This window comes from Vicugna pacos, chromosome 21 (assembly GCF_048564905.1).
Source record: "Vicugna pacos chromosome 21, VicPac4, whole genome shotgun sequence".
Lineage (NCBI taxonomy): Eukaryota > Metazoa > Chordata > Mammalia > Artiodactyla > Camelidae > Vicugna > Vicugna pacos.
The window spans coordinates 29205233-29233067 of record NC_133007.1 but is presented as its reverse complement, the minus strand read 5'-3'; the positions used below and the strand labels follow the sequence as shown (position 1 = coordinate 29233067).

General features: G+C 49.3%; 3 protein-coding genes across 13 annotated transcripts; 1 reads left to right on the top strand and 2 right to left on the bottom strand.

Moving 5' to 3' along the window:
- Window positions 1-507: 507 nt before the first annotated feature.
- On the bottom strand, window positions 508-16575 carry ITGA10 (integrin subunit alpha 10). 8 transcript variants are annotated; one of them, XM_072946674.1, is made up of 30 exons: window positions 16014-16575; window positions 14181-14292; window positions 13872-13981; window positions 13583-13674; window positions 13245-13359; window positions 12420-12547; window positions 12087-12235; window positions 11278-11428; window positions 10908-11073; window positions 10699-10772; window positions 10312-10456; window positions 9953-10101; window positions 9596-9739; window positions 9256-9459; window positions 8822-8925; window positions 8243-8409; window positions 8005-8147; window positions 7322-7435; window positions 7038-7123; window positions 6743-6884; window positions 6486-6578; window positions 5922-5998; window positions 5676-5765; window positions 5152-5236; window positions 4875-4988; window positions 4537-4617; window positions 4309-4422; window positions 2804-2899; window positions 2414-2527; window positions 508-2115 (listed from the first exon to the last, which is right to left on the bottom strand). In XM_072946674.1, the coding sequence occupies exons 1-30, from the start codon at window positions 16261-16263 to the stop codon at window positions 2050-2052; spliced, it is 3675 nt and encodes a 1224-aa protein (XP_072802775.1). In that variant the 5' UTR covers window positions 16264-16575; the 3' UTR covers window positions 508-2049. The 8 variants fall into 8 exon arrangements, 5 of the variants coding, with proteins under 5 accessions (XP_072802775.1, XP_072802774.1, XP_006212500.2 ...); XM_072946673.1 differs by having other exon boundaries at window positions 8822-8952; window positions 9256-9456; XM_006212438.4 differs by lacking the exon at window positions 16014-16575 and adding an exon at window positions 15788-15933 and having other exon boundaries at window positions 8822-8952.
- Window positions 16576-16684: 109 nt separating this feature from the next.
- On the bottom strand, window positions 16685-22602 carry PEX11B (peroxisomal biogenesis factor 11 beta). Of its 4 annotated transcripts, none has more exons than XM_006212439.4 (4): window positions 22488-22602; window positions 21547-21662; window positions 20942-21143; window positions 16685-17952 (listed from the first exon to the last, which is right to left on the bottom strand). In XM_006212439.4, the coding sequence occupies exons 1-4, from the start codon at window positions 22541-22543 to the stop codon at window positions 17547-17549; spliced, it is 780 nt and encodes a 259-aa protein (XP_006212501.1). In that variant the 5' UTR covers window positions 22544-22602; the 3' UTR covers window positions 16685-17546. The 4 variants fall into 4 exon arrangements, with proteins under 4 accessions (XP_006212501.1, XP_072802779.1, XP_072802781.1 ...); XM_072946678.1 differs by having other exon boundaries at window positions 20942-21119; XM_072946680.1 differs by having other exon boundaries at window positions 22492-22573.
- A 57-nt stretch (window positions 22603-22659) lies between these two features.
- LOC102526131 (gonadotropin-releasing hormone II receptor) lies at window positions 22660-27725 on the top strand. Its single transcript, XM_006212441.4, has 3 exons — window positions 22660-23741; window positions 26507-26717; window positions 27182-27725. The coding sequence occupies exons 1-3, from the start codon at window positions 23232-23234 to the stop codon at window positions 27592-27594; spliced, it is 1134 nt and encodes a 377-aa protein (XP_006212503.3). The 5' UTR covers window positions 22660-23231; the 3' UTR covers window positions 27595-27725.
- The last annotated feature ends 110 nt before the right edge of the window (window positions 27726-27835 follow it).

The following is a 27835-nucleotide window of genomic DNA, read 5'->3' as shown; positions in this document are numbered from 1 at the left end:
TGAGTACTTACTATATGCTCACTTTACTTGAGTCATCTCATTTAGTCCTCACACTCTAATAACTTTAAAGTCAAGAAAGCCAAGACTTAGAGATGTTAAGTCTGTTCAGGGTCAAATAGGGTTTAAGTGGTATAGCTTAGGTTTAAACCCAAGTATGGCTTCATTCTTAACCACTGTACTACACAGCCTCTTATTGCTATTTGAGCCTCGGGTAGTTATGACTTGCCCAGGGCCACACAGCTAATAAATGGCAGACCTGGGATTTCAATCTAAGTGTAAGTGCTAACCAAACCCACACGTTTACACCCTGTGCTCACCTAAGCAGGTGAGGGTTTCAGGAGGCTAGAGAACACCTCCAATGGAAGAGTCCCAGAAAACATTTCAAATACTTCATAACTTTGCCTTCCCGGGACCAACTGTATAAGGTCGCAGGTGAACCAAGACTCCACCCCTTAACAATTGCGAACAGTCTGCATACATCCCAGGGAACTCACATAGAGCCAGAAGTCATTTGACACTGAACTTTATTTGTTCTGACCATCTGATACACTGTCCACCCTGCAAGGAAACAGAGACAATGCCGTCTGTAAAAGGCCAGAGACACATCAAAATAAACACTAACCAGAGCTCAAGAACAGCCTTGGAGGACAGGGTCTGTGGCTGCTAGTCAAACTGCCCAATCAGGTCCCCTCTCTTTGCAGCTCTAAATGGGTGCTAATTCTTTGAATGGCTGTCAGAGCTGCCCTCTGGAGACCAATAACTGACTTTGGTACCCAAAGTCTTGATTACAAAAAAATATAAGTTACCTAGTTGTCGATGAGAATCCAACTCTCTTTACTGGCCATGACCAAAAAATGGGAGTCAGGGGGTGGAATGGTCCAGAAATTAACTTGGGGTTTTCCAGTAAACATCACGCAAGGGCTGGCAAACTGATTCCACCAGAGAAGCCCCACAAGATATGACTGGAGATCCTCCAGAAGCATTTCCTAGGAGCTATCTGTGCTACACAACCAGTGCCAAGCAAGTAAGGTCTTGCTCCCCAGAGATCTCCTGCACCTACTTCAGCTGCTTCCCTAACATGGACCCCATGTGTTCAGACCCCATAGGGCTGCAGCTTCCCAAAGCTGGTAAGCTGAAAGGGTTTCCCACCATCAAGCAGCAATCCTCTCCCTTCTCTCTTTCTATGACGAGGCTCCAAGGAGGGCTCAGGAGCTGGTGAGGCCTGAGAGAGGAGAAAACTGCCTGGGGCATTCAGTCTTCTGTTATTCCTGCTCTAGCCACGTGGGGGCCTCTGGCTCCAGAGAATTGGGCACCCAGCCCTGGCTCTGCTCCCAGGGAAGGCTGCGGAGTTGGGAAACCCTTGCCCAGCAGGCCTGGGGCAGCTCCCTTTCGCCAGCACCTGAGGGCGGGCGAGCGCACCACTAAAGTCTCAGGTTTCAGTGGGATGGCAGTTGCCTGTCTAAAGGCTTCTCTGTTCCTTGGAATTGTACAGAATGTCTCTTGTGGCTTCTCCTCCTCCCTTTTTCCTGTTGACGCTCCCCATCTGGCTCTCTGAATCACCAGACTCCACAGGAAAGCAGCAGATGTTGACTTTACTTTTTCAAGCCAACGTCAGCTCTCTCCTGTGGAGTGGGGAGCAGGCAGGAAGGTGAGAAGCGGGAAATGGAGGAAGACGACCCCCATCCATTCCAAATTGTGAGCGAGGACATAGAGGGAACCTGAAGGAAGTCACGGAACAAAGCAAAAAATTTTAGATTCCTGGGGGTTGGGGAGAAAGGGCCCTACACCAAAGCCCCAGTGTTGGCTCTGGAACCAGGATCATGAGGAGGGAAGCACAAGGTGGGGGTGTTCCTGGTTTTGGTGCCAGCCCTTCTTGTCTGAGGTAAGGCCTCATCTCTTGCCAGCAGCATCCTCGTGACTCAAAAGTCAGGCTGCAGGTCTGGGGAGATCAGAGGCTTCTTCTTGTCCCATCTGAGGCCCCCAAACTCCGCTCTTATGCAAGTCTTTTGGAGAAGCTGCCAGGAGGACTTTCTAGAGTTTATTCCACATTCACTGTTCCAGTTTCTCTTCTCTTTTTTCTCCCTCAGGGATTTTCTTACGGGTAAAGAAGCCAAGCTATAGAGGAAGAGATAAGAGTCATTGCCAAATGCCCTGCCTAGGGGCCTTGCCAACAGCCCTGAGATGTATCTGAAGTCTTCCATTTTGTTCTGCTTCCAAAAATGAGGTTCAAATTTATTGTATTTGGCTTAGTTTAATTCAACCAACATTTGCAGAAGAGAGTGAAGGCGATCTGGGCATGACACCCACAGCCTGCTTAGCTGCCCAGCACAAATCCAGTTCTCCGGTGCTATAATCAGGGATCCCTTACCGCGTGGGTGCCGTGCCCAGTACTCCCCACTGGAGCAGGGCTTACCTTCCAGAGGCAGAAGACAAGGAGCGCGAGCAGGAGCAGCCCTCCCAGGATGCTGCCAACGAGGACCCACAGGGAGAGGAGCACGGGGCGGGTCTGAATCACCTCCAGGAGGCTCTGTACAGGGAGGAGAGTTGTTTTTAACTTGCACACTTTGGGCCAGCTAGCCTCGCCCCATACTGTAGCAAAGCCAACCTTAACACAGGAGAATAAAAGGAAAGAAACTGAGGTAGGAAGGGAGGCAGTGGGACCCCCACCATTCTGATTTTTCCCTTCGGACCCCCTGACTGCTGCCTAATGAAGATGCCTCTGTTCTGAGAAAGCTCACAGGTGCCCTTATCTCATCCCCACCCTCACAAGTTTCACAGCTCTCAAACTCAATCTCCAATCTACCTCACTCCAACGGGAGGCTTCAGTCAGCCGCAGGACACTCCCCTCCTCAGTTCCCAGCTCAAAGGTGCTGACCACTGTTAGAGACTTGAATTTGGCCTGTGGATGAGAAGACATTTAAAGTGAGCCATCATCACGGAATATGGCTCTCAGAACCCCTATAGCAAGGGTGAGGCTGAGAGGTGCAGCTCCCAGGACACTTCAGACCAGAGGAAAAGACTGGAGAACAATGGGGAAAGAGAGGAAGGGTTATAGATGGAAAGCCTCTGACCCTTCCTGTACTGTGTTTGCTCAGCTTGAAATTCATTCAACTCCTACCCTTCCTTCAGGCTGAAGTTTAGATGTCCTCCCCTCTGGGAAGCAGGAAGGTGTCTTTTCCAAACCTCCACCACCCTAGGCTGGGTTAGAACATTCTCTTTACTTCTCTTTCAGCAGTGAGCTATAAGATTTTTGAGGTCAAGGGTAGTACCTTAGTAATTTACGTGTCCCAAGTACCTAGCACAGTTTCTCAACAAATCTTTGTTGAAAGAATAAATAAATGAATTTTTAAAAGGATACCAAAGGGAGATAAAGAGAGAACCAGACTTGGAGAGGGATGGTCTGTCAGACCTAACTTCCCTGAGACATACCTACACCCCAGGGATCTTGTGTTATTCAAAGTAGATGGCACGTGGGAAAGCACGATATAAACCCCTGGCACTAAAGAGCTGTTACAACTAAGATTTCATCTCCATGCTCAGGAAATCACACCGACTCCTGACTGCCTGTCCTGTTAAGTTCAATTTCATCTCCCTAGCTTTAAAGAGCTTTCATATTCTAGATCCCTTTCAGCTATGCAATGTCACTTCCCAGCAGCTCCCTGCCTGTGATGTCAACTATTTATTCATTCATTTAACAACAATGTATTAAATCAGCACAGGAAGTTAGGCATGGTGCTAAATGTTGGCCATATTCTCCTCAGTGTCTACCTAAGTCAGGGCCTTTTATACAGTGGGTACTTGATGGGTCGATTGAATTTAGGTGTCCTGTAAATGTTGACTGATTATTGATACAGCACTAAGAGATGATAAACGGAGGGAAATAGAAACACGAGGACAGTAACTAGCTTCTAGTGAGTCCATCTCATTGTTCATCATTTTTTCACTCTTCTTTAAATTCTTTTTTTGGGGGGGGTGTCATTAGGTTTGTTTGTTTGGTTGGTTGGTTAATAGAGGTGCTGGGGTTGAACCCAGGACCTCGCACATGCAAAGCAAGCTCTCTACCACTGAGCTATACCCATCCCCTCCCTACTAACTTATTCTTTACAAAAACCCCATGAAGTAGGTATTATCTTAGAGATAAGGAGAAAGAAGCTTAAAAAAATTAAATAACTGTGATAGAAGGAGACAAAGCTAGAAATTGAACAGAGACAAAGCTAGAACTTGAACAGAGTCGGTCTACCCGAAAAGCCTGTGCTAAAGTCCCAGATAGGAGCAGAAGGGGAGAGCAGTAAGAAAGGAAGAGTTTACCCTCCGGAAAAATTCATTGTGAACCAGCCTCAGTAGCCCGACAGACACCTCAGTCCCCTTTGCCAGTCGCCCAAGGTGGCACCTCACGACCTGACACCGAGCATTGCTCCCGTTCTACCAGAAGAGAGAGACGGATCAGGACCTTGGGGTAGAGAGACCCCCCTCCGCCCCACAGCTCCCCCCTGCATTCCCATGCTGGAAGCCCTCTTCACCCTCTGTGACTCGCACCAGCCTGCTTGTGTCCTGAAGCTCCTCTGGATGCACGGGGGCGCCTGGGGGCTCAGTCAGGTTCTGCACTGTGCAGCTTGCCTAGAGGAAGATCCAACTTGAGGGTCCCTCAGATGGTGAGGGCCAGCCACTCCAGGCTGAGCAGGAGCATACCACCCACACTCCTGTAGTTCTTCCCTGGGTCATCCCATTCTATCTTCTCAAAGCAGCTACGTGCGTAAAAGAAAGGTCTCCTGGGGAAGGAGGAGCCCTGAGAGCAATGACCCAGCAGACAGGGAGCTGGGTGAGTCTACCAGATCGAGGTGGCAGGGTTCCATACACCCCTGGCCCAGACTCACGTTGTTAGTGATGACTTGAGACAGGGACAGGAAGTAATGGCCCCCATGGGCCACAGCTGGAAGGAGGGCTGAGATGATGAGGCCACTGACCACATAGCAGCCAAGGTTCTGAACCTAAAAGGAGGATTGGAAATGAGAAGAGGTGGGATAGAGAAGGACCCTTCTCATCTGTTCCCTTTACCCTGGATACCACTGAAATCTACAAGAAACGCTTCCATCACTTCCCCAGGACTCTCCCCCTCCCCCTGCTCATGCCAAGGCCCCTCCAGCTTCTCACCCTAAGAGTGGTTTTGAATTCGGGGCCAGGGCCCACTGGGAGGGTCCCATATGGGTGAACCTCATAGCGGTGCAGAGTGGACTCACTGCATGGACACCAAGTCAGGAAGTACATGGTCACAGCCATGACACAGACGCAGGGGCACATGATCAGCACACAGACATGGATTCAGGGGAGGCAAGGCCAGCACATGGATAAAGAGATGGGGGTACATAGAGAAGACAGAAACAGGACATGACATAGACTTGACATATACTTCATGACCACATCCCATTTTCCCTCACCCGAGCTCCTATCCCTAGGGCCCAGCAAAGCCCTACGCCTAGGAGGTGTAGATATACCCATGCCCAGGGAAGTAAGATGTTTAAAAGAGAAATTTCAGCATGAGTGGGACTGAGGGCAAAAAGATGGAGGAGCCCCAGGGGTTTGGTGTTCAGGAACGCTGAAGCACATGGAGGGAAAGGGAGGAAACGGAGTATGAATCTGAGGTCAGGATGGAGTCCCAGCGGGAAGCTAGGCTGTACCTAGCGAATAGGAGGTGAGGCTCATATTGGATGTAGGCTGAGGTCTGGACTGTGTTGTCTTGAAGGGTTCCGTTTCTCTCCAGGCTGTTGCTGTAGGGTCAGGGGGAGAGGCTCACGTCCCAGCCCTGTCTCAGGCACCCCTCTCTGGAGTAGAGGAGCCAGTGCTGTTTCCACCCCCCACCCCCTACCTCCCCACTGCCAAGACCCAGCAGGAGAGGGCCGGGGAGAAATTCTCCTTGTCCTCACCTGGCAGCAGTTAGCCTCACAAGGACCTGGCTCAGGAGGAAGGAGCAGCTAAACTCAAACTCTAGAAGAAAAGTCACCTGAGGGCAAGGGACATGGGGTCACAGGAGGTTTCTTTTCATGGGGCAGCTGCAGAGGAAAAGGAGTCATTGTGTGCCTCTTCCCCTAAACTGCCAGGCCCCACAGATTCCAGCCCCTGCTCTCTCAGAGCCCTTCCTCCCTCCCTTCCTTCCTTCCTTCCTTCCTTCCTTCCTCCCTCCCTTCCTTCCCTTCCTTCTTTCCTCCCTCCCTTTCTTCCTTCCTTCCTTCCTCCCTCCCTTTCTTCCTTCCTTCCTTCCTCCCTCCCTCCCTTCCTTCCTTCCTCCCTCTCTCTCTTTCTTTCTTTCTTCTTGAAATAGTCCCCTGGGCTATACAGTAGAAACTTGTCACTTATCTATTTTATACATAGTAGTTAGCATCTGCATATCTCCAACTCCTAATTTATCCCTTCCACCTCCCTTTTCCCCTGGTAACCATAAATTTGCTTCCCCTGTCAGAGCCCCTTTCTCATCCCGGGCCCCAGCTCACCTTGCCTCCAGACCGGAAGACAGGATGCCCCACGCTGCAGAGTCGGGCGTGAGGGGAAGGGGCTGCACATTCCACCTTTACTGCGCTGTCCCTCTGAGAGCAGAGCACCGAGGGTGGAGGCTGGAGCTGGGGCTGCCACTGCTCTCCTGCCTGCAGCTTCTAAATGCAGCCCTTCCCCAGAGCCCCTCACAGCCAACACCCTAGTCTTCTTCCTCCTCCTTCCCCGACTCCTCCCCAGCTCCCTCCCGCAAGGGCACCTGAGGAGTGAAGCTGGACAGATGGAGGTTTCTAGAAAAGCTGAGGCTCAGGCTCGTGTTGTAGGCGTTTTCCTCCCTGTTCTCCAGAGCTGCTGACACGAGCACCTTCCGCCGACCACCCCGAACCACAAAGGGCTCCTTCCTAGGAGGGGCGGGTAAAGGAGGGCCCAGACTTGAGGGGTGCCAGAAGCCTCACTTCTCTTTTCCTGGGTGAGAATCAACCCTCCGTCTCGCTTCAGGGCCCCTCTGGTCTGTCTCAGGTCACCCTGGTTTGGCCAGGTCATGCCCATCCCACCTGGAGCCTCTGATGTCCATACTGGCTCGAAGTGCCAGATCTGTGACACATTCATTGTCGGGGCCGCAGTCCTTTGAGAAGGGGACCTAGAGGGGAGAGAAGGGCTGAGGGCTGAGAGGAAGACAAGGAGAAGGAGCGGGACTGGAGGAGAAGTGGAAAGACAAGAGGGGGGTGCCCAGGTCAGCTTCTGCTGTCGTCCCATGTCTCCTCCCCCTTTGTGCTTGAATGCACTGAGAAGGGCAGCGTTGGGACCCAGGGGCAGGGCAGGGCTTGGCACTGCTGACCAGCTTTCGTATGAAGGTGGGCGAGCCCTCTTCCAGCACAGGTCCTGGCTTTGTGGTGTTGTCCAAAGCAAAGGTCACAGTCAAGACGACTGGCCGGAGGTAATCTGATGTGTCCTGAGAGAAACCAGAGTCAAGGATCATGCGAAGCCGCGGTTAGGGATACAACCCAGGCCCCCGGCGGAATGCGATCATGAGGGGGATCATTTACTGAGCATTTTCTGTGTGCTTGGCACTGTCCTCAGGTTTTAAGAAGACTATTACATTTGCGGGGAGGGTATAGCTCAGTAGCAGAGTGCACACTTAGCATGCATGAGGTCTTGGGTTCAATCCTCAGTAATTCCACTTAAATAAATAAATAAACAAATAAATAAATAACACTAATTACCTCCCCCCAAAAGACTATGACATTTAATTCTAAGACACCTCCTGTGACACAGTCATCATCACTATCCCCCCTTTCCAGCAGGGAAACTAAGGCTTGCAGGTTATGTGGCTTGCCGGAATTCACAGGTAGTAAATGGCAGAGCTGGGCTTCAAACCCGGACTAGCCTGACTCCCAGGTTTGGACTTTCTCACTTTCCTGGCTTTGGCTTTCTTGCCAGTCCAGCAGAAACTTCCCCTCTGATCCAGCCTTCCTCTCACCCCCAGGCCCTGATGCAAAGCAGTTCCTGCCCACTCCTCACCTGCACGTGGAAGTGAAGCTGCTCACAAGTGACATTGCCCACACTGAGCCGGAGCCGCCAAGAGGACAGTCTCTGGCCAGAGCTGTCAAACGCTGCACGGGCTCCAGCTGTCCACTCATCCAGTGATGCTGTGAACCGCACATCTGAATGAGGCAGGCAAGAGTGGAGGTGGAGAAAGGTCCAGAGACCATGGCAGGCTGGGGTTCAGAGTTGCCTGGGATGCACTCTAGTCACTCACAGAATCGGCGATCCCAGTGGCCAGGAGTGCGGGAGGTCACTTGGAAGCAAAGGGCTGCGGATAGGCAGGCTGCCTCCTGGCCTCGCCGCCTGCAGTCCCTCTGAACCACACTGATGGCTGGCGGGGTCACTTCCAGTGAAGGGGCCAGGTGGACAATGGGCCGGGAGCTGGGAACAGGGAGGGAAAGAAATTCTACCAGTGGAAGGAAAGCCCTTTGAGAAAGGCAGTCTCCAGTGATTCCCTCCCTGAGGTCAAAGGAAAGAATACGGGGCTAGGTGACAGGTGACACATGTGTCTCCACCCTGGAACCTTCTGACAGAAGTAAGATAACAGCCAACATTTAGCAAGCACTTTGCACGTGCTAGGCCCAGTCTTATGGTCTTTACATGGATTATTGTATTTAATCCTCACAACAAGCCTACAAGGCAGGTACTATTATTATTCTCATTTTATAAACTAGGAAATGGAGGCACAGAGTAAGCTGATCAAGAAATCCAAATCCAAGTTTGTGACCCCAAAGCCCTTGCTTTTAACAGCTGTGCGATGCCATCCACTGCTACCCGAGCTGGGACCGCTCACCTGAGCAGGACGGCTGCCCCTTGGGCACCCACAGCCACATCTACCAGGTCATCTCCATCCAGATCTAGCCGGCCATCCACACTCCGGCCAAAGTAGCTGAGGGCCTGTGGCATGGAGACAGCAGCAACCCGCTGAGAGGGAGAGAGGAGGGACTGAGCAGGGGCTCACACACCGGGTTCCCCAGGTCTCCCACCTGGCTCTTTCTAACTCTCCCCCCAGGCATGAGGCGGAATAGGAGGAACTTCCCTGCGTTCAAGAGCCCCTGGTACAGCAACACGTTTCCTACCCTACCACTTACCTTTTCGACTACTGATAAAAAAAGCACTGGTTCAGTTTGGGTTTCAAGCCCAGGGGAGCAATGATCAGCAAAGAGTCCACCTCCCTCCCCCACCCATCCTCCCACCACACCCCAGCTTTATCTGGGCACTCCTGACCTGGGCAGGACGGGGCCTAACTCCACTCCGGCTCCCATGGTATATGTACAGTGCTCCACGGTGCCCATCCTCCAGGGGCGCCCCCACAGCCACATCAGCAAAACCATCCTGGTTCAGATCAGGAAGGGCACCCATGGCAAAGCCAAACCGAGCATCCTGGGGGGGTTCTGGCTGAAGTGTTCCCTGGAGTGTCAGCAAGGACTGCTGGTGGAGGTGAGAAGACGGACGATGCTGATTTGACAGTCCCAGCCTCTCAGCCAGCCCTCAGATGCGCGCGCCTTCCCTTCTTCCCTCCCCCTCCCCCCGACAAACAAGTTCTAGGAGGTCCAGCAAGTCTCACCTGGCCCACCAGATACACATAGACGCGTCCCGTCTCCTTGTTCTGGGGCCCCAGGAACATGGGGGCGGCCACAAGTAAGACATCAGTTGTTCCATCTCCATCCGTATCCAATGGGCAGAGCTCACTGCCAAAGTACGAGCCAATCTGGGGAGTGGTGGGTAGTCGTGACCCCAGAGGAAGGAGAAGGGAAGATTATAACAATGGGAAGCACCTTCCAACCTGGGCCTCAACCCCTTGACAGACTCTGCCAACTAGAATTCAATGCAGACTTTTCAGGCCCCTTCACTTCCCGCCCCCCACCCCCAGCCTGGAGATCCCTTAGGATCCGAGGGTCCCACCCTCCCTTGGATGCCCTACCTGCTCCCCCTGGAGGCTCTGGGCGACCCTCACAGCCCCATCTTTCTTAAGCTGGAAGGCGATGACCTTTCCTCGATGTCTAAACCGAGGAGCCCCTGAGAGAAAGAGGCGGCGTCCACCCCGCAAAAGCATGGAGGAAACAGAGTAACCTGGAAGCGGACAAGGAATCAGGGTGAAAGGAAAAGAAGACGGGGCCAGAGTAGGAGGGCTCCCTAAAGGTATACAAGGGGTCCCAAGGAAAGTAGCAGGTCAGCGAGGACCTGCACAAGTTAAAAGTGAGAACCTTACACCCCGCACCGAGGCAGCATTTTTCTCCCTCCCCTCCACCCTCTAGTCCTTTGCAGTTCTCTGCTACTCACCCAGGTAGGCTGCATGGTTCTGTAATGCAGGGGGGAACTCATCTTCTAGGGCTGTCCGTGGCGGGAAGAGGCGGTGACCTTCTTCAAGCCATAACACTGAGCCCCCCCAGTCATAAGCCCCTACCATCCCAAAGAGAATCCCATCCTGTAGGGCAGAACAGATGGGTTTGCTGAAAAGACAGTAGAGAATGAGAAGAAACACACTTTCCGGGAGTGAGAGGGTCACTGAGGGCATGCTTTGGTCAGTTAGAAAAGCACGGGAAGGTCAGCGTGGACACTGGTTAAGGGAGGAAGCTAGAAGAACCCTGGGGTTGAAGTTGTCTGAATTAGAGGTTGGAAGGGGTCAGATGTTGAGAGGGGTCGTGGAGAGGCCAGAGTCTGTCCAACCTTTAGCCGATGAGTAGAGAAACCAATCTGAGACATTTCCAGCCCAAAGGAGCTTTCATTTTCTCCATGGGACCCTGAGCGTGAGAAAATACAGAGGCAATACAAGAGAAGACAATTCCCTCCCTGACCTACCAAACTCCTTCGAGAACCCCACCTTTATCCCAGCGCTTCTCCTACCCTGTCCTCCACCTCTCCAAGGTAACCATTACCCTCAAGGCCAAAAATTCGGTCCCCTAATGCATCCACGATATCAGTCAGCGCAGCTTCGTCTGTGACGTTGAAGAAGAACCTCTCGTCTGGATCACTGGCAATAGCTCTGATTTCTCGCAGGAAAGCGCTGGGGTCTCGCTGCCGCCGGAGGTAGTGACCAAGGACCTGGGGTCAGAGATCAACATGGGGTCTGTTGGCTGTGAGGAGTGAATGTCAGAGCTGGTACAGGTCCCAGCCAACTGAAGAGAAGAAAGGGAAACACGGCTGATGTCTGGGAAGTGGCTAATGCCCGTGTTCCTCAGGCTCCCAGTCCTCAGTGTCGCTACCCCCACCCGCTGCCGTCCTTTCAGATCCGGAGCTGATTCTCACAGCTATCCCGTAGCGTGTCACTCTTCCAGCCTCACAGGCCTTCAGTGCTGCGGGGAGCTCCTCTCCATCATGTGATTCTCCATCAGTGACAACCACCAGTAGCCTGGCAGCCTCTGGTCGGCCCCCACGGGACTGACTGAATCCTTCTGTGCTAAGAAGAGAGAGGACTGAGGTGCAATGAGATGTACGCAGACAGATACACGCCCACACAGTACTTAACACTGCCAGCCGTCCACCGAGGTCAGGCCTCTTGCCTGTAGCCCATCTCCCCAACTGTCTAGCGCAGAGAAAGGCACAGAGTGCGAGCTCAAATGTCTGAACATCATAGAACATGTGGAGCAGCGTATCATCAATCCAAAGAAGATTAAAATCACACATTCATAGATTCAATCGGCAAATATTGCATTTGAAAGGACAAATATTAAGGGAACGTAGAATAGAGAAGAATGGCCAGGCCAGGGAAGTCTTCTGGGAGATGAGTTTTGTCACGTTTGGAGAACGATCTAGGACATGAGTGGTGGAGAACCTAAGGGCCAAGGTCAAAGTGGGATGGGGGTGTACAGACAGAGAGAATTCCGTCTGCAGAGAGCCAGAAGTGGAAACGTGGACAGACACAGACACAGACGCTGTGGAAACGCAGGGAGAAGGAGCGCAGGGGCAGCCCGCCTCGCCTCTCCCACCCACCGTCCCGGTGCAGACAAAGATAAGCTTGCAGGACACCTTGGGAATACACACTGCACTCCAAACCCGCCTCTAACCCTTCTAGACCCTCCCACTCGCCTCCCACGCTCCCCCTCCCAGTGCCTCACCAGGCCACCGTGATTGCTTGAGCAGTCTTTGTTTCTCGCCCCTCTCGTCGGCTCAGGTTCCTTGCTGCTCTCACCACTTCTTCTTTGGTTCGGAAATCCCCCAGGGACCACTCGTGTACAGAGCTCTCTCCATACTGTACCAGCCCGACCTGAGAATGCAGCGTGCACGTTGGAATGGGATGTGCAGGGGGCACAGGGGGGTGGGGGTGGCAGAAGAAGGTATGTGAGGGAGGGGAGATGGGCACCTGGATACTACTGAAGCTACTGTCCACATCTTCCTCCTCTCTCCCTGTCTCTCCCCCCTCCAAGTCCATCTGTATTGCCTTCTCTTACCTGTATCTGCTCCGGGTCAATAAACAATCTCCCTACCAGTCTTCGTAGGAAGGTCTGAACTTCAGACCAGGGATAGATGCTGTTGGAGCCATCCAAGACAATGACGACATCCATATAGGTGGGGCAGCCTAGGAGGAGGGGCGTGGTGATGAGGAACAGAGGGGTAGGGGATACTGGGCATGGGGGTGACAGGGGAAGAGGTCACAGGAAGGCACGTTCAATTCAAACATTTATTAGGCACTTCTTACATGCAAGGAAGGTAGTGTGCCAGGTCCTGGGTAAATACAGAAATAGGTAAAAGAGAAGATGAGCATACGTACAATTTACTAAAAAACAGAGAAGAAGGAATTAAGTGCTAGGTAGAAACATAGCACCACTCTGCTGCTGGAGAACAAAAGAGGGTCAGTTCTGCTGGTGGGGAAGCAAAGGAGGCAGCAACTGAGAAGACATTGAAGACTGGAGGTGCTGGAGGAGCGGGGAGTATGAGGAAAGGCATCTGGGTGGAGAACACTTTAAACAAAGGGAGGTAGAGGTATAAAGATAGATGACACACAGGAGAATGGCGAGGTGAAGGCTACAGCCGAGGTGCAGGGTACGGAGGGACACAGGTGGAGTTGGTTAAATCAGTTCGTGGAGTCTTGATACCCTCGTAAAGAGCCTGAATTCTAATCTGTTAGGAAACATGGAGCTTTTGCAGGCACATTAGGTAGCAATGAGGACAGCCATGCAGGCCCCCCGCCAAGCATCACACCCTGCAGCCCCATCTTTTCCCCGCCCTGCACCCTGTTCTGGGAACCGAGTCCTCAGGCCCTGCTCCTGGCTCACGTTGCGCGGTGGGTGCCAGACTTCCCTGGGGCTGAAACGAAGCATCTACACGGGTGCAGATCCCAGAACTGAAGACAGAGGAGCCGCAAGCACGCGACCAGAGAGGGGCACAAGCCTGGGGATGGGCGGGGGGAGACAGTCACTCCCAGGCTTGGGAGGGCGCCCTCAGAACATGCTCCTTGTCAAAGAGCCATTGCGTCCACTCCCCGAGAGTCCCCTCCTTGCGGTCTAGGTTTAACTCCTTGACGGCTACACATAGACCAGTTTCCCTTATCATGCCACCCTCTTCTCTGCCACGAACTTTCAGAAACCCTGCCACCACCCTTTCCTTAGCTTACCATGAATCCCCCGTCACCATCTGTCTCTAGTAGCGACATCCCCAGGTGCATATTCACAGCAGGACGAGATGAATTTCCTAGTGGGTAGTCACCTGGAGGGGAGTGGAAGAGATCATGGGGGTCACAGATGGGGTGCTAGAGTTCAGGGTGATTTGGGAAGAGGGTGACATCAGGGTGAGTCATGAGCGGGGAGTATGTGGGATATGGAGGTGAAGTGGTGAGGTGTAAGGGGTCAAAGCTACTCATCGAGGTTAGAGTTTAGGAGTGGAAGCATGAGGAATCTTCTTACCCAAGTGGCCCTTGGCACATGGGGCATTGTGAGAGCCCCCTACAGGGCAGCGATAAACGTCCCCTCTTCGGTCACCTGAAGGCCCATCCCAGGGGGCACCCACCAGCATCCTGGGAGGAGGACATGAATACAAGCATAGTGTGAATATGACACTTGAGATAGACCAGAGGGAAAGGGCATGGGGATAGCAAGTCTAGAGCTCCAGCCACTTCCAAAGAACCAGACAAGTTTACATATCCATCTACTTCACCTCCCCTTTAACAGCTCTAGCACAGTCCCAGTCCCATGGCTCTCTGGTTTCCTCCTCACCATCGCCGTCCACCCCCAACATGTTGCAAGACACTGTATCCAAATTCAGCCTCAGGTGGCCCTGGAAATAGGCGTGGGCGATGCACATCCAGGTTAAAGGGGCAGCAGAAACCTGGGGGCCAGGATCATAAAGTTAGCAGGATTCAGTTGGTGAGGCTAATGAATGCCCAGAGGTGCAACAAGAGAGATGCCGTAAAGGGCATGTTTTGATCTCAGTCTCTCTCCCTTCTTCTTACTCATAAGCTCTCCTGGCCTCTGTCAATGTCACGCACCCAGAGCTCCAAGCAAGGATGAGCTCTTTCCTGTGTTTGGGTCAGACGTCTAACGTGTGGCCCTCTGCCATGCTGTTGCACGGCTGTATTTCCATTCCCACCCCCGAAATCTCATTTACAGACATGTCTGAAAGGGTCAAGTTCCTCTTTTCTACATCATTCCTCCTACACATCCTCCTCTCCAAGCTATGAAGGTCAAAAGAGGGAGGCCTTTCTGCAGCCCCAGAACAACTGTTCCTACCAAAGTCTCCCCAAACCCAGGACCACAGGGAGACAAGAGGTTAAGGAACACTGCAATCCAGGTCTCTCCTTTCCTTCCTCTCTCTTCTTGACTACAAGCATCGTTACATCCTCACTTCTTTCTCCAATGTCTAGGTCTCTGGTTGATTCCAGCCCTGAAAACCTCAGCAGTAATTAACTGGGTGGAGCCACTTGCCTGCCCACACACATGGTTTGCCATCCACCCTTTCCAAGTGTCGCATCACCCCCAATTTCTCACAACCCGCTTCCTTTCTAACTCATCCCCCAGCCAGCTGCCCCTACCTACCTGCATTTCTTCCTTAACTCTCAGCCCACACTAAGACAACCCCTCCATCTGTACTGGCCGATTCTTCCCTCCCAACCCCTACCCCTTTAAAAGCAGAGCTGGTATTTTAGGAAACGAAGATTACAGGGCACTGATGAGGAAAAATTCCAGGCCTCTTGTCCCTCCATGGTTCTTTCCCTAACTGTGTCTTGTTCCTTCCTTTCAAGCAACCCCCTCTCAGGCCACCCTACCACCACTTACACCAATGGTCACAGTTCTGTCTTAAAGCATGCTCAGTTTCAGAAAGGTGTATGTGAGCCTTTTCACATCTAGGAAACTGGCAGGACTGTATGAGCAGGAACTGTATCTCATTGGTTAGGTAAACCCAGAGCTCTGACCATAGTCAATCAGTTATGCCTAGACCCCAAAGACCACCAAGAATAGGCAGAAATAGGGAGGCGGGTAATAGTAATCAGACTAGCCACGAGGAAGGTCAGATCATGTTTCCTTTTGGTCCCTTCACTCCCCCAGGGCTTAGGAGAAAGTTTTAGATAATTGCACACAAATATTACACAAGGCACTGGACAGCTTCAGCCCCTGCCAGGCAGTCATCTGTGTGGGCATAAGAATGCAAACGTGTGTGCACGCGCGCACACACACGCACACACGCGCACACACAGACGAGGAATGTAGAAATCAGTTAACCCCTCAACCTAACTCCCAAAGAATTTTAACCATAAAGGTCCCAATGCTAAACAATCTCTACCTCTTCCATTCCCACCAGAAACCAAGAACTTAACCTCCCTCACCTGTCAGGAGCACCAAGGGCAAGGACAGGTGAGGGATGAGGGGGAGCTCCATGCCTGGTCGTTCCCTGTCCGTGTGAGAAGTCCTCTGTGCCTCTGTCCCTCTCCTTCTCTGTTTTCTTTACTTTCCCTCCCATCCTGCCCCCTCCCACTGGCAGCTAAAAATAAAGTTGGGAGGAATGGGAGGAGTAATGGTGGGGAGCCCCAGACCAAGGAAAGGAGGACTGACCGATTTTAGTGTATTTCTCTGCCTTGGTGCTGCCCCCTGGAGGCGTCGTCTTAGCATCCAAAGAGAACACAGTTCTTGACTTTCTGTCGTTTCTTTCCCTTCCTTTTAGTCTATCTTTGTGGTTCCAGGCAATGCTTTCCTCGAGTTTGGAATAGAAGGCAGGAGCGGCAGATAGACTCTTTTTGCTTCCTAACCTTATTAATCTCAACCTGGGATATGGAAGATGAAAGAGCTGACAACAGTGATACATTTCCCACCTACCCAAGGGAGTCCCAACGTGTGAAGACAGAGCAGGCCCACAAACCACGACTTACCATCCCCGCTCCACTTGGTTTTGTTTGTGACTCTTCGCCTATGCTGCCTATGACACCATAGTTTTTGGAGGAGCTATAAACTAGGAACCTGGTGTGAGACGCGCCTTGTGGAACCAGTGTGACTACTTTGCCACAAGGCCCCCAGCTCCTCAGCTGGGCTCTAAACTTCTGAAGTGGGGGCCATGGTGCCTGTCAGCTTTTTGTGTCTCTACCATTTAGTATTATGCCCTGCACACTGTAGGTGCTCAATAAAAGTCTGCGGACAATGATGCCAGTGGCTAATCCCATGGAAAACCCAAACCACAGTGACAGAAATAGGAGCCTCAGAGGACCAGAACACATGGGACCAGACCAAACTTCAGTGAGTGAATTGATCTTTAATCTGCTAACCTGGAAGGCTTGCTCTCCATCATGGGCAAGGGCCTCAGCTATTTACACAGAATCATTGTACAGTATTTACAGCAAGATGCCAGACACAGCATCACTGGATAGGCAAAGAAGGGGTAAGAAAACGCCAGATCAAGCCATGAAATCAAAGTGTAAGCAGAAATCTGCAGGTGTACATAGAGGGAAGGGTAAGGGCAAGTCATGAGGAAGGTCGGTGAGGCCGACACGGGAGAGGAAGAAGAAGCGTGAAGCCAGCTCTGGGGCCTGTGGGAAGGGTTCACTGGAACGTAAAGCCCTTAAATTTATGATGTGGAGTATGAAGGGGGGAGTAACTACCACAGGTCACCCTTGTGAGAAAAAAGAAGGCAGTTAGAACTTCACAGACCACATGGGACTTCTCTTTCTGACTATACTTCAATAAAAACAATAATAATTTAAAAAAGAACTTTACAGACCATACCTTCTACCTCCCACATCAAAAAGTAATTCTGCTGTGGATTAAATTCCTAGGATAGGGTACTGAGAAGGTAAAAGAGATGCAGACACAGAATCTTAAATAGACTTGAAAGAGACACAAGAAAAAGAGTCAAGACAATACAATGAAAGAGGAAAAGAACAAGAAATCAGCAGATATGAACATCAGAATCATCCCACCGACTTCGCAAGTCAGCTTTCCTCCCCTCGTCTTCCCCAAAGCTTCCCCCTCTACCCCTGAATCTCTGGATTTCAACTTTAACCAAGGAGTAGAGTTAGAATGGGGCTGCTACATGGGGACAACCTAAAATTCCATCCCACCAATTCAGGCCCCTCCTTATCCTGTACCACCAGAACATCAAGGCTTGAGTCGTAGCCAAGGGCAGATTAGGGTGAGAATAGACAGGATGGAGGACACAAGGCCACAAAACCCCACAATCCCAGGGCCACAGCGCCAGAGGCCTAGCTTGTCCAGTGGAATGAAGAGATCGCAGGCATTTCTGACCACATCGAGCAGAAGAGGGGGATGACCTCGAAGGACCCGAGCCAGGAGCAGGACTTGGAGTTGAAGCTTCAGAGCTACTTGGGGCAGGCTTCCTCCTGGAGTTCCTGGACTCCCAGCTCCCCCAGTTTCAATTCCTCCTGGGACTCCTCCTCCAGAGCCCTTCAGTCGCCGGCTACAAGCTGAAGACTCTTGTTCCATCAGGAGGCGAATCTCATAAGCATCACGGCTCAAATTCATGATGAGGGAAAACAGATAATACCTGGGATACACAGGGCAGAAGAGTCAGTAAGGGTATGTATACCTATTTACATCCAACAGAACACTTACACTTCTTTTTTCCCTTCATAGTGCAAAAGGATTACACATTAGAATACCAGAAGGGAATGTTATTACCCACTCTCACAAATGGCCTTCCACCTTTCTGTAACGAATGGGATTTATGTGCACCTTAAGATCCTCGCTTAAAATTCATGAGTCATGAAATATTCCAAGATCAACCTCAAATTTCACTTTTCCACTTGGCAACCCATTAGTGCACACACATTCAACTTGAACTATAACAATGCAAATTTATTTTAAAAGAACAGCTTCAGTTGTTTCAAAGACTCAGATGTATAGACCATTTAAATCCAATCCTTCCATTAAAAAAAAAAAACAAAGCTAAGCCCACCTTGCCAAATGAGTTGGATTATAAATTCCTTAAGAACAGTCTATGTCTTTTTTATTTTTAATCCATTCTGACAACAGTGGTCTGTATTCAATATAATTGTCCTAACTCTAAAACGTATCCTGACTTTAACCACATCTATCTTTTATACTCCACCACCACAGTCTGAGCCACCATCATCTCTTCCTTGAACTACTACTTTAGTCTTTTAACTGGTTTCTCCACAGCCACTCTTGCTCCCCACTCCCAACAATCTAATCTCATACAGTAGCTGGCATAAACATAAATGACATCATTATTCCCTTTCTTAAAACTCTCCATGGTTTCCTCCCTATCACATTTAGAATAAACTACTTTAGGCAGGCATATAGAACTCAACATCTGACTCTTGTCTCTCTAACTTCATCTTGTACCATGCTTTCCCTTAATTGCTATGCTCCAAACACATTAGGTTCTTTCTATATTTTGATCCTATTAAGCTCGTTTCTATTTTAGAAACTTTATACCACATACTCCCTCAGCCTGAAATATTCTCCCTCCAAAATCTTCTCATGGCTGGTTCTTCCTTGTACTTCAAGTTTGAGCTTAAATGTCACACTTCAACGTGATATACACACACACACACACACACAACTACTCAGCCATAAAAAAGAATAAAATAATGTCATCTGCAGCAACATGATGAACCTAGAGAGATTATCACACTAAGCGAAATAAGCCAGAGAAAGACAAGTATCATATGATATCACTTATATGTGGGATCTAAAATATGACACAAATGAACTTACTTACAAAACAGAAATAGATTCACAGAAAACAAACTGATAGTTACCAAAGGAGAGGAGTGTGGAGGAGGGCCATATTAGGAGTATGAGATTAGCAGATATAAACTACTGTATATAAAATAAACAACGAGGTCCTACTGTATAGCACAGGGAACTATATTCAATATCTTGTAATATACCATAATGGAAAAGAACATGAAAAAGAAAAAAAAATTTATATATATATATCTCTGAATCACTTTGTTATACACCAGAAACTAACACAACATTGTAAATCAACTATATTTCAATAAAAATAAATAAATAAATAAATAAATAAATAAATAAATATTATCTCTTTAGGGATGTATTCTCCGACCTCCCAATTCTAAAGTAGCGAGCCATTTACTGTCTACCACATGACCTTATTTTAATTTCCTGCATTGCATTTACCACTCTCTGTCATTTTTCTCATTTATTGTTTCTTTGCTCTTCTTGTTACAATGTAAGCACCACTGGAGCAGGGATCTTGTTTGTCTTTACCACTGTGTCTAGACCAGTGCTCGGCACATACTAAGAGCTCTATAAATATTTATTGAATAAAATGAATAAACATGGCATATAAACCCTTCTGGGGAGTTGTTTTTCCATACCACTCCAGCCATGCTTCCACTCCCACCCCTCATACATCCTAAATGAATAGGATATAAATATAAATGATAAAGATGAAGAGAAAAGCAAGACATAAATGTAGAAGGAAAGATGCTAATGTAAAATGACAAAGAATCATTGGAGAACAAAAAACCAATACAGATGATATGTATACAGATCATTTAACTCCCAAATCATGATTCTTTCCACTTTCAACACCAGCCTGCTCCTCTATCCAAGCCAACATCATCTCTTGACCACATTAGGGCATCTCCTCCTCTTTTGCCTTACAGCAATCCATTTTCCACACTACAGCATGAGAGATCTTTTTTGAACACAATTTGAATTATGTCACATCTCTGCTCAGAACCCACTGTACTTAGGATAAAATTTAAACAAAAAAACCCCTTACCATTGCCTACAAGGCTTTGCATGAATGACCTGGACCCTGTCTGCCTCTCCAGTTTGAACTTATAGCCTTAAATCCATCACACTGGTTTTCTTTCTATTTCTCTAATTCCATGAAGTCTTTCTTGGTTCAGTCCTTAAAGTGTGCTATTTTTCTGTTTGGGAAGATCTTCTCTGCTACTGTTTGCTTTGTATAACTTCTACTCAGACTTCAAGTCTGAAACAAATTTAATTTTCTCAAAGAATTCTTCCTTGACTTTTCAATCTAAATTAGCTCCCCGTGTTATATATCTCATAACATCGTGTACTTCCCCACAAATATTTGGTTTGGTGATTATTTGTCTTAATCCCTGACTCCTCCACTAGACTAGAAGCTTCATGAGAGCAGGAACCATAACTGTTTGGCCCTTTGCTGTATTCCCTGGCTCACAGCAAGAACCTACTAAATATTTTTAGAATGAATGAATGAGCAGGCAATGAGGGGCATGACCTGTGGTACAGACAGACGCAGAATTAAAGAAATAGAATTAATATCTAATCTTGCCCGATCTTAGTCATTCATCATGGAAGAGCATCTGTCTTCCATCTTCCCCTATTCATTATTCTCTGATAGTTTAAGATCTAAATGAAGATTGGAAGCCAAGTGATTAAGATGTGTATATTCTCAGAGAAGCCCCTGAGAGACTGTTCTTTCATAAAAGGCCAGCTATGCAGTATGGAGAATACAAAAGGTTTTGAAGGATAAAAGGATATCAAACCTGAATGAACGCTGGGCCCACTTCTCCTGATCCACACGGGGAGCGAGTCCAGACTTTCCAGCCCACAGGACATTGTCACAGGCGAAGTACAAGGCTCTATTGAGGTGACTAACAGTGATGCAGAATCTCAGGACAACATCTGATAGGTGCACAGCTCGTTTGGCTGACTCAAGGGCATCTGCCGAGTTACCGAGGCGTAGGACTTGCGGAGGTTAGCAAAGAAAAGCAAGGATTTGGGAAAGCAGAGAGGCAAATAGAGAGCAAGACACAGAGAAAGAGAGAGCGCAAGAAGGTGAAAGTCGAGCAAGTGATAAAAAACAATAACAAACAATTTTAAGTGCAGAAAGAGATCATTCTTTTTTACTTCAAGATTTAATCAATTTGTGTCCCAGGTTAGTTTTCTCAAATTTGCCCCATTCTTTCTAATCCTTCATTACTCTTACCCCTGCTCTCTTGTCCCGGTCAGGAGGCATGCAGAGAGTAAGTGCAGAGGAAATGAGGGAGAAGAACTGGCAGAAGTCAAAAGCAGGAAGGAGGGACTAAGGAAGAAAAGCTGGGGATGGAGGAAGTGTTGGATTAATAAAAGGAAAGGCACAGTTACTTACGCTTTCTTCCTAGGCTCAGATGACCCTCCAGTTGTCGAATCTGTTTCTGTAACTCAGGACTGGCCCCATGTTTCTGTAGTGCATGGCCAAGAAGGGAGCAAGCATACTGGGCAGCCCTGGAGGAGAGAGGACAGGTAAGGTAAGGTGGAGGCCTCCCTAACCTCCCTCTCAAAAGTGTCCTCCAAAAGGCGAGTCCTCCCTGGACCCCTCCTTTTCCCCGTTTGAGACATTTCCCTCTCCTCCTCTTCATGCCCACATCTCACCGTTTCTCCTCCAGGCCAGGGGAAGAGAAAGACGTAAGGATAAAAAAAAGGAGCCTAGAAGGGGGTGCGGAGCACTCTGTAGAACTGAGGAAACGAGAGATTTGACAATGACGAGGACTGAAGGGGATATTGAAGGCGGCAGGGGGTCCATCACAAGCACATCAGTGTGAGCATCTTTGTGATATGTGAGGGAGTGGGGGATAGCTGGAGGGCAGATTATTCTTCAGAATAGGTCGACTAAGATTTTCAAGGCCCTTGAGATGAATGGAGACTAAAAGCCAGGGCGGGGAGACAGAGGAGTTCGCGGGTGACAGAAGGCTGAGGGGACAGGGAAACTTTGGAGCGCCTCGTCAGCCCTGGGGACAGAGTCCAGGTCGCTATCCGCCACGGGGCGAACGCTCCTCGTTCCACCAGCGCCCAGTGAGGAAACTGTCGGTCTCATGTCAACACGCAACCCTGAGCGGCCTCCCCGCTGGCCCACTCGTGCCTCAGTTTTCCCATCTTTCCCGCGGGCAGAAACGAATCATGGCCTCACAGCCGGCTCAACAGAGAGCCTCGCGTTCCGTCCGGGCCCCCGTACCCCGAGTTGACCCTTTCTGACCCCCGTAGTGGGACCTGACTTCGCCTCACGAGGCTCTTCCCCTGCCCGCCCTCCCCCCACTTCTCTTCGGGCCGCACCTACACAGCCGCTCCCGGGCCTGGCTCTGAGCGCTGAAGCGGACCCAGGCGTCCATGACAGCGGCGGCCCCGGCTCCGCAGATCCGCTCCCGCCCCACTTCCCGCCCCTAGTCACGCCTCCCGGACGATCCGACGGTGCCGCGCGAGGGACAAACATCATCAGGACAGAAAGCGCCTGCAGCCGGCCCCTGAAGCGGCATTTCAGAACGAGCAGCACTTGTCTCTGGGCCTACACCTGCGTGTTTTTGCGCGCGTCTCCATCAGCGCGTCCTTTTTTCAGATTATCTCTATTTCTTAAGCCCGCCTGCAGAGGCACATTTTCCTTTAAATAGTCCGGACCAAGGGCGGGGCTTGCAGGATGCGGGCGGGGCCAGAAGGTGCCGCAGTGCTCTCGCCGGGGCCGCTAGGATAGCGTTCCCTCCACCCTGGAGCGCGTTCAGCAGAACACCCCCAGTTCACACACTGACTCACTCGCACGCTCCAGCCGAATCCAGGACTCTGGGCGCTAAAGAAGTCAATGGAAGCAGAAGCCTACACCAGATTCCTGTTCCCTGCAGGACCCTGACGGTTGGACAGGTGACTTCCAGAATACGGATGGAGTCTCCAGAGACAGACGCTTTAGTGGACGAAATTCGCTAAATAACCAACTTCAGATCCTAAAAGGGAGGGAGAAGAATCAGCGGACGCAGCTAATCTCTTCAAACGCACACTTTATCCCCTCATCCCTTGGCTTTCCAGGTCACCATGTCTGCAGGAAACGGCACCCCTTCGGGGTCAGCAGCAGGGGAGGAGGTCTGGGCGGGGTCAGGAGTAGAAGTGGAGGGCTCAGAGCTGCCCACCTTCTCAGTTGCAGCCAAGGTCCGAGTGGGAGTGACCGTTGTGCTGTTTATTTCTTCGGCTGGAGGCAACCTGGCTGTGCTGTGGTCAGTGACACGGCCGCAACCTAGCCAGCTCCGCCCCTCTCCGGTACGACGACTCTTTGCTCATTTAGCAGCTGCCGACTTACTGGTCACTTTCGTGGTTATGCCTCTAGATGCCACCTGGAATATCACTGTTCAGTGGCTGGCCGGGGATATCGCATGTCGGACACTCATGTTCCTGAAACTAATGGCTATGTATGCCGCAGCTTTCCTGCCTGTGGTCATTGGGCTCGACCGCCAGGCAGCCGTACTCCACCCGCTTGGACCCCGCTCAACTGGAGGGAAACTTCTGGGGGCAGCCTGGGGACTTAGTTTCCTGCTTGCCTTGCCCCAGGTGAGTGACTTGCCGGCACTTACGGCTAGACTCAACAAGAATTTGGGTATACAACATGAGCCTTCGGTTTCAAGGGGTGTGCGTGGCCGCGGTCACCATAAATCCTCAGCGGGGGAGCCTCTGCTATCTCTTTTGCAAGTTACCATCATCGAGTGTTAATTTGTATTTTTGTAAAGAGCCTTTGATTTTACTACACTTGACTTCCACCTTTTTGCATCCTCCCTCCCAACCTTCTTCAGATGCAGAACTCTAGGGCAGGGAGGAAACATATATGGGAAGAAGACAGTTAAGTCAGTGACTTTGGACAAAACTTTGTGGTACATTCATTCATCAATCCAAAAAATAATGTGCATCCCCTAGGTACGATCAAAAGTTCTATCAAGGATAGAGCGACAAAGTCTTGCCTCCAAGAAATTTTTAAACTAGTGCAGAGTCAAATTAATATGCAATTAGAACACAGTGTGTAGTCGAGCGTTAATCTAAGCATAAGGAGCTTTTAAAGAACAATGGAGATGTCTGACCCACTCTTGGACTGTTAGGGAAAGCTTCCTGACTTCCCAGAGACGTTGAAAGTTGATTCTTGGAAGTCAGACAAGTTAAAGCAGGACTGCTGGGGAGGGTAGAGGGTAGACAATCTCACAGTGGTTGCAGCTCAAGATGAGGGCTAGAAAATGGTGAAAAATGAGCCCTGGGGGGAATGAAGAACCAGATCACAAATATTAGGCTAGTAGTTTATCCTGAGGGCAGTGGAGACACTAAAGTAAAAGGTAGAGAGTGACAATTAGATTTGCCATTTTTTACTCTAACTTTATGGTGGGTGTCAGAACCGGGGGAAAGGGGGAGCATCTGAACTTGAGGACCAGTTAATCAAATCTCAATACTGAAAATGAACTAGAAATCTAGAAAAAAGCAATTCTTTCAAAACCAAAACCACTACCACTATCCGGGAGGAGGGAGTAAAGCAGCATCTCTGAGACAAGGATTAGGGTTATGTCAGGACGGAGTCTATAATTTCAGCCTCTGGAATAATACATTCTAGAGCCAGATTTAAGATTTGACCCTTAAATCCTTAAATATTATAAATTAACTACCAGTTAGTCTGACCATAGTTCTAAAGTAGGAAGTATTGCTTCCAACAGAATGTTGCAGACAGGACCTCTGCTACCCCAAGTTTTAAAAAGCAGCCTGTTGCCTCCGTGCAAAAGGAGTTACAGTTGAATTTATATGAAGCGAATTTTAGATGTGGGCTGGGAGTTAGGAAGAAGCCTGTTTTTGATGTTTGCTTGTTTTACTTTTGCTTTTTGAGTCTAGGCTCTACCACAACTAACTGTATGACTGGCTAAATCCCTTGAAATACACAGGCCACAAGATAATGGAATAGCAAATGAATTTCATCCTTTCTTACAGTCTGAAAACCTGACAACAGTGCAACCTCCATTTGCTTCAACAGCAACCTGGTAACATCATGATTGAGGTTCAAAAGGTGCTATTTTGGGTTCCACATTAGCATCCTCCTATGTAAATTCTGCACTGCCCTCATGTTGCACTTAAAATATTAGTGTCAGTAAAAAAAACTCTTTTGTTAGTGTGGTGAAGGGAACATTGTTGTAGTTAGAAACTATTTTTATAGACTCGAGTTTCCAAGTTATCAGAAGTAGCTGAAAAGGTTTCCACAGTCGATGGTAAATTGCGTATCAGATAAGAAAAGAAGCAGAAGTGGGGCCATGGACCAAAATGTAAGTCCAGGAGCCCCTGCCTATTTTAAACTCCTTCTCACAAGGTGTCAAGTATTTCTAGGTGTACTATAACCCGCACCCCCGCCACCAAAACAAACAAAACCCTCGAAATATATGGACTCAAGATAGGGGAAGAGGAAAAACCACTCCCCAACTGACTTAGAATCGCCTGATCCTAAGTCCAAGCAGTTCATTTAATTGCATGTCTGTGACTGACACTATTTACCTTTCCTAAAAGTCCCTCATGTTTGCTGAAATCACTTTCCAAAATGCCTTATATCTAAGAATCTGATACCTACAAAGCTTGCCTTCTATCAAACTAATAGTGACTCAATCCACCTTACCTGAACCGAGGTAGTCAACCTGAAGCTCTCAACTGAAAAATACTCTCTACTGACTCAAAGCAAAACCCCAGCAGTTTGCCAAAAAGGGGAAGGGGTAGCCGACAGCATTTGGAAAATGTTAAATTTTATTTAACATTGTTTCACCATCATAGTTACTGTACATATGACTACTAAAGGTCACTTTACAGAGTGGCTGCAAAATGGCCTGAAATTTTAGCAGCACCTGTTTTATACAAGATTTCTTGTTTTCACAGAATCACTCACTCACATCATGAAAATCATTTCAGCTCAAAAGGTTGGTGAGGTGGTAGATACCCTTTTATGAAGTTCAATGTTAGAATAGTATTTGAAAAGGCAAGGTTTTTCTTCCTTTTTGTTCTAAATGTAGGTACTGGGGATTGAACCCAGGACCTCGGCACGGTAAGCACATGTGCTACCTCTGAGCTGTACCCACCCCTTGAGAAGACAAGATTCTTTAAATTCCAGATTTAACAAACATAGCCTAAGGGGAAGAGGGATTTTCAAGATACATTTCTACGCTTTTAAATATGGCACCATGGATGTACAATTACTCAGCACTGCAGAGAATTAAGAATGAACTGGAAGGAGATACTGCTGAACTGGTGGGTAGGCTGGTGGGGAGGGTAAGGGGAACCAGCTCTAACAGTCCCCAACTCCATTCTAGCTATTCCTGTTCCATACTGTCCGCCGAGCTGGTCCAGTCCCCTTCACTCAGTGTGTCACCAAAGGCAGCTTCAAGGCTCAATGGCAAGAGACCACCTATAACCTCTTCACCTTCTGCTGCCTCTTTCTGCTGCCACTGACTGCCATGACCATCTGCTATAGCCGCATTGTCCTCAGTGTGTCCAGTTCCCGGACAAGAAAGGGGAACCATGGTGAGACCCCAGACCCCAGGCCCTAACCCATACCCTACTGCTTCTAACCTCATTTATTTGATAGTGATCTATCAAACCAAAAGTGAAATACTACCCATATCTCTAGCACCTGATGCTACACATAATGTTATTGAATGCCTTCAATTCTAACTTCATTCTCTGAAGTTGAGTTAGCTGGGCAAGAATAAGGAGAAAAGGGATCAGTATTCTTCTCTGTTAGACACCAACAAGTCTTCAAATAGACTTGGCAGCTTCATGTAACACAGCATCTTAATCGAAACGTTTTTTGCCCAGCATGTCTGTCATAATCCCTGGGGGGAGGAGAGTATATAGTCCTAGGCTGGGAAGGGAAAGGCGGCGTGCAGCGTTTTCTTCCTTGTAGAGGGGGAGAGCTCTATTTATGCCCATTCATCAATTCAGGAGCTGAGTGGTTCTGAATTTGAGTGTGTTTTCTAAATTCCCAGCCTCTGCCGGTGAATTTACCCTCCGCCGCTCCTTAGACAATCGTCCCCGTGTTCGTCTTCGGGCCCTGCGACTGGCCCTGCTTGTCTTGCTGACCTTCATCCTCTGCTGGACACCTTATTACCTGCTAGGTCTCTGGTACTGGTTCTCTCCCACCATGCTAAATGAAGTGCCTCCCAGCCTCAGCCACATCCTTTTCCTCTTTGGCCTCCTCAATGCTCCTCTGGATCCTCTCCTCTATGGGGCCTTCACCCTTGGCTGCCGAAGAGCGCATCAAGAACTTAGTATAGACTCCTCCAGAGAAGGAGGATCTGGAAGAAAGCCCCAGCAGGAGATTCAAGCCCTTAGACAGATGGAAATACAAGCAAATGTGGCAGCAAAAGAGGCAGGAGAAACAAAAGAGACATCCCTATAACATCCATTTGTTCAGGACAGAGTACACAGGAACAGAATGATTATTCTTTCGTATCACAGGAATATCTGACTTCTACCCTGCTCTCTTAGCTTCCAAGAAAAAGAAATACTGAGCACAGTCTCTACTTTGACCCCAGCTGAGACTTGAGACTATGTCTACTGTAGAAACTCACAGAATTCAGTCCCTGGGAGAAGTATCTTCACAGTGACCCACACTACCTTACTGTAAATAGTGCTTCAGA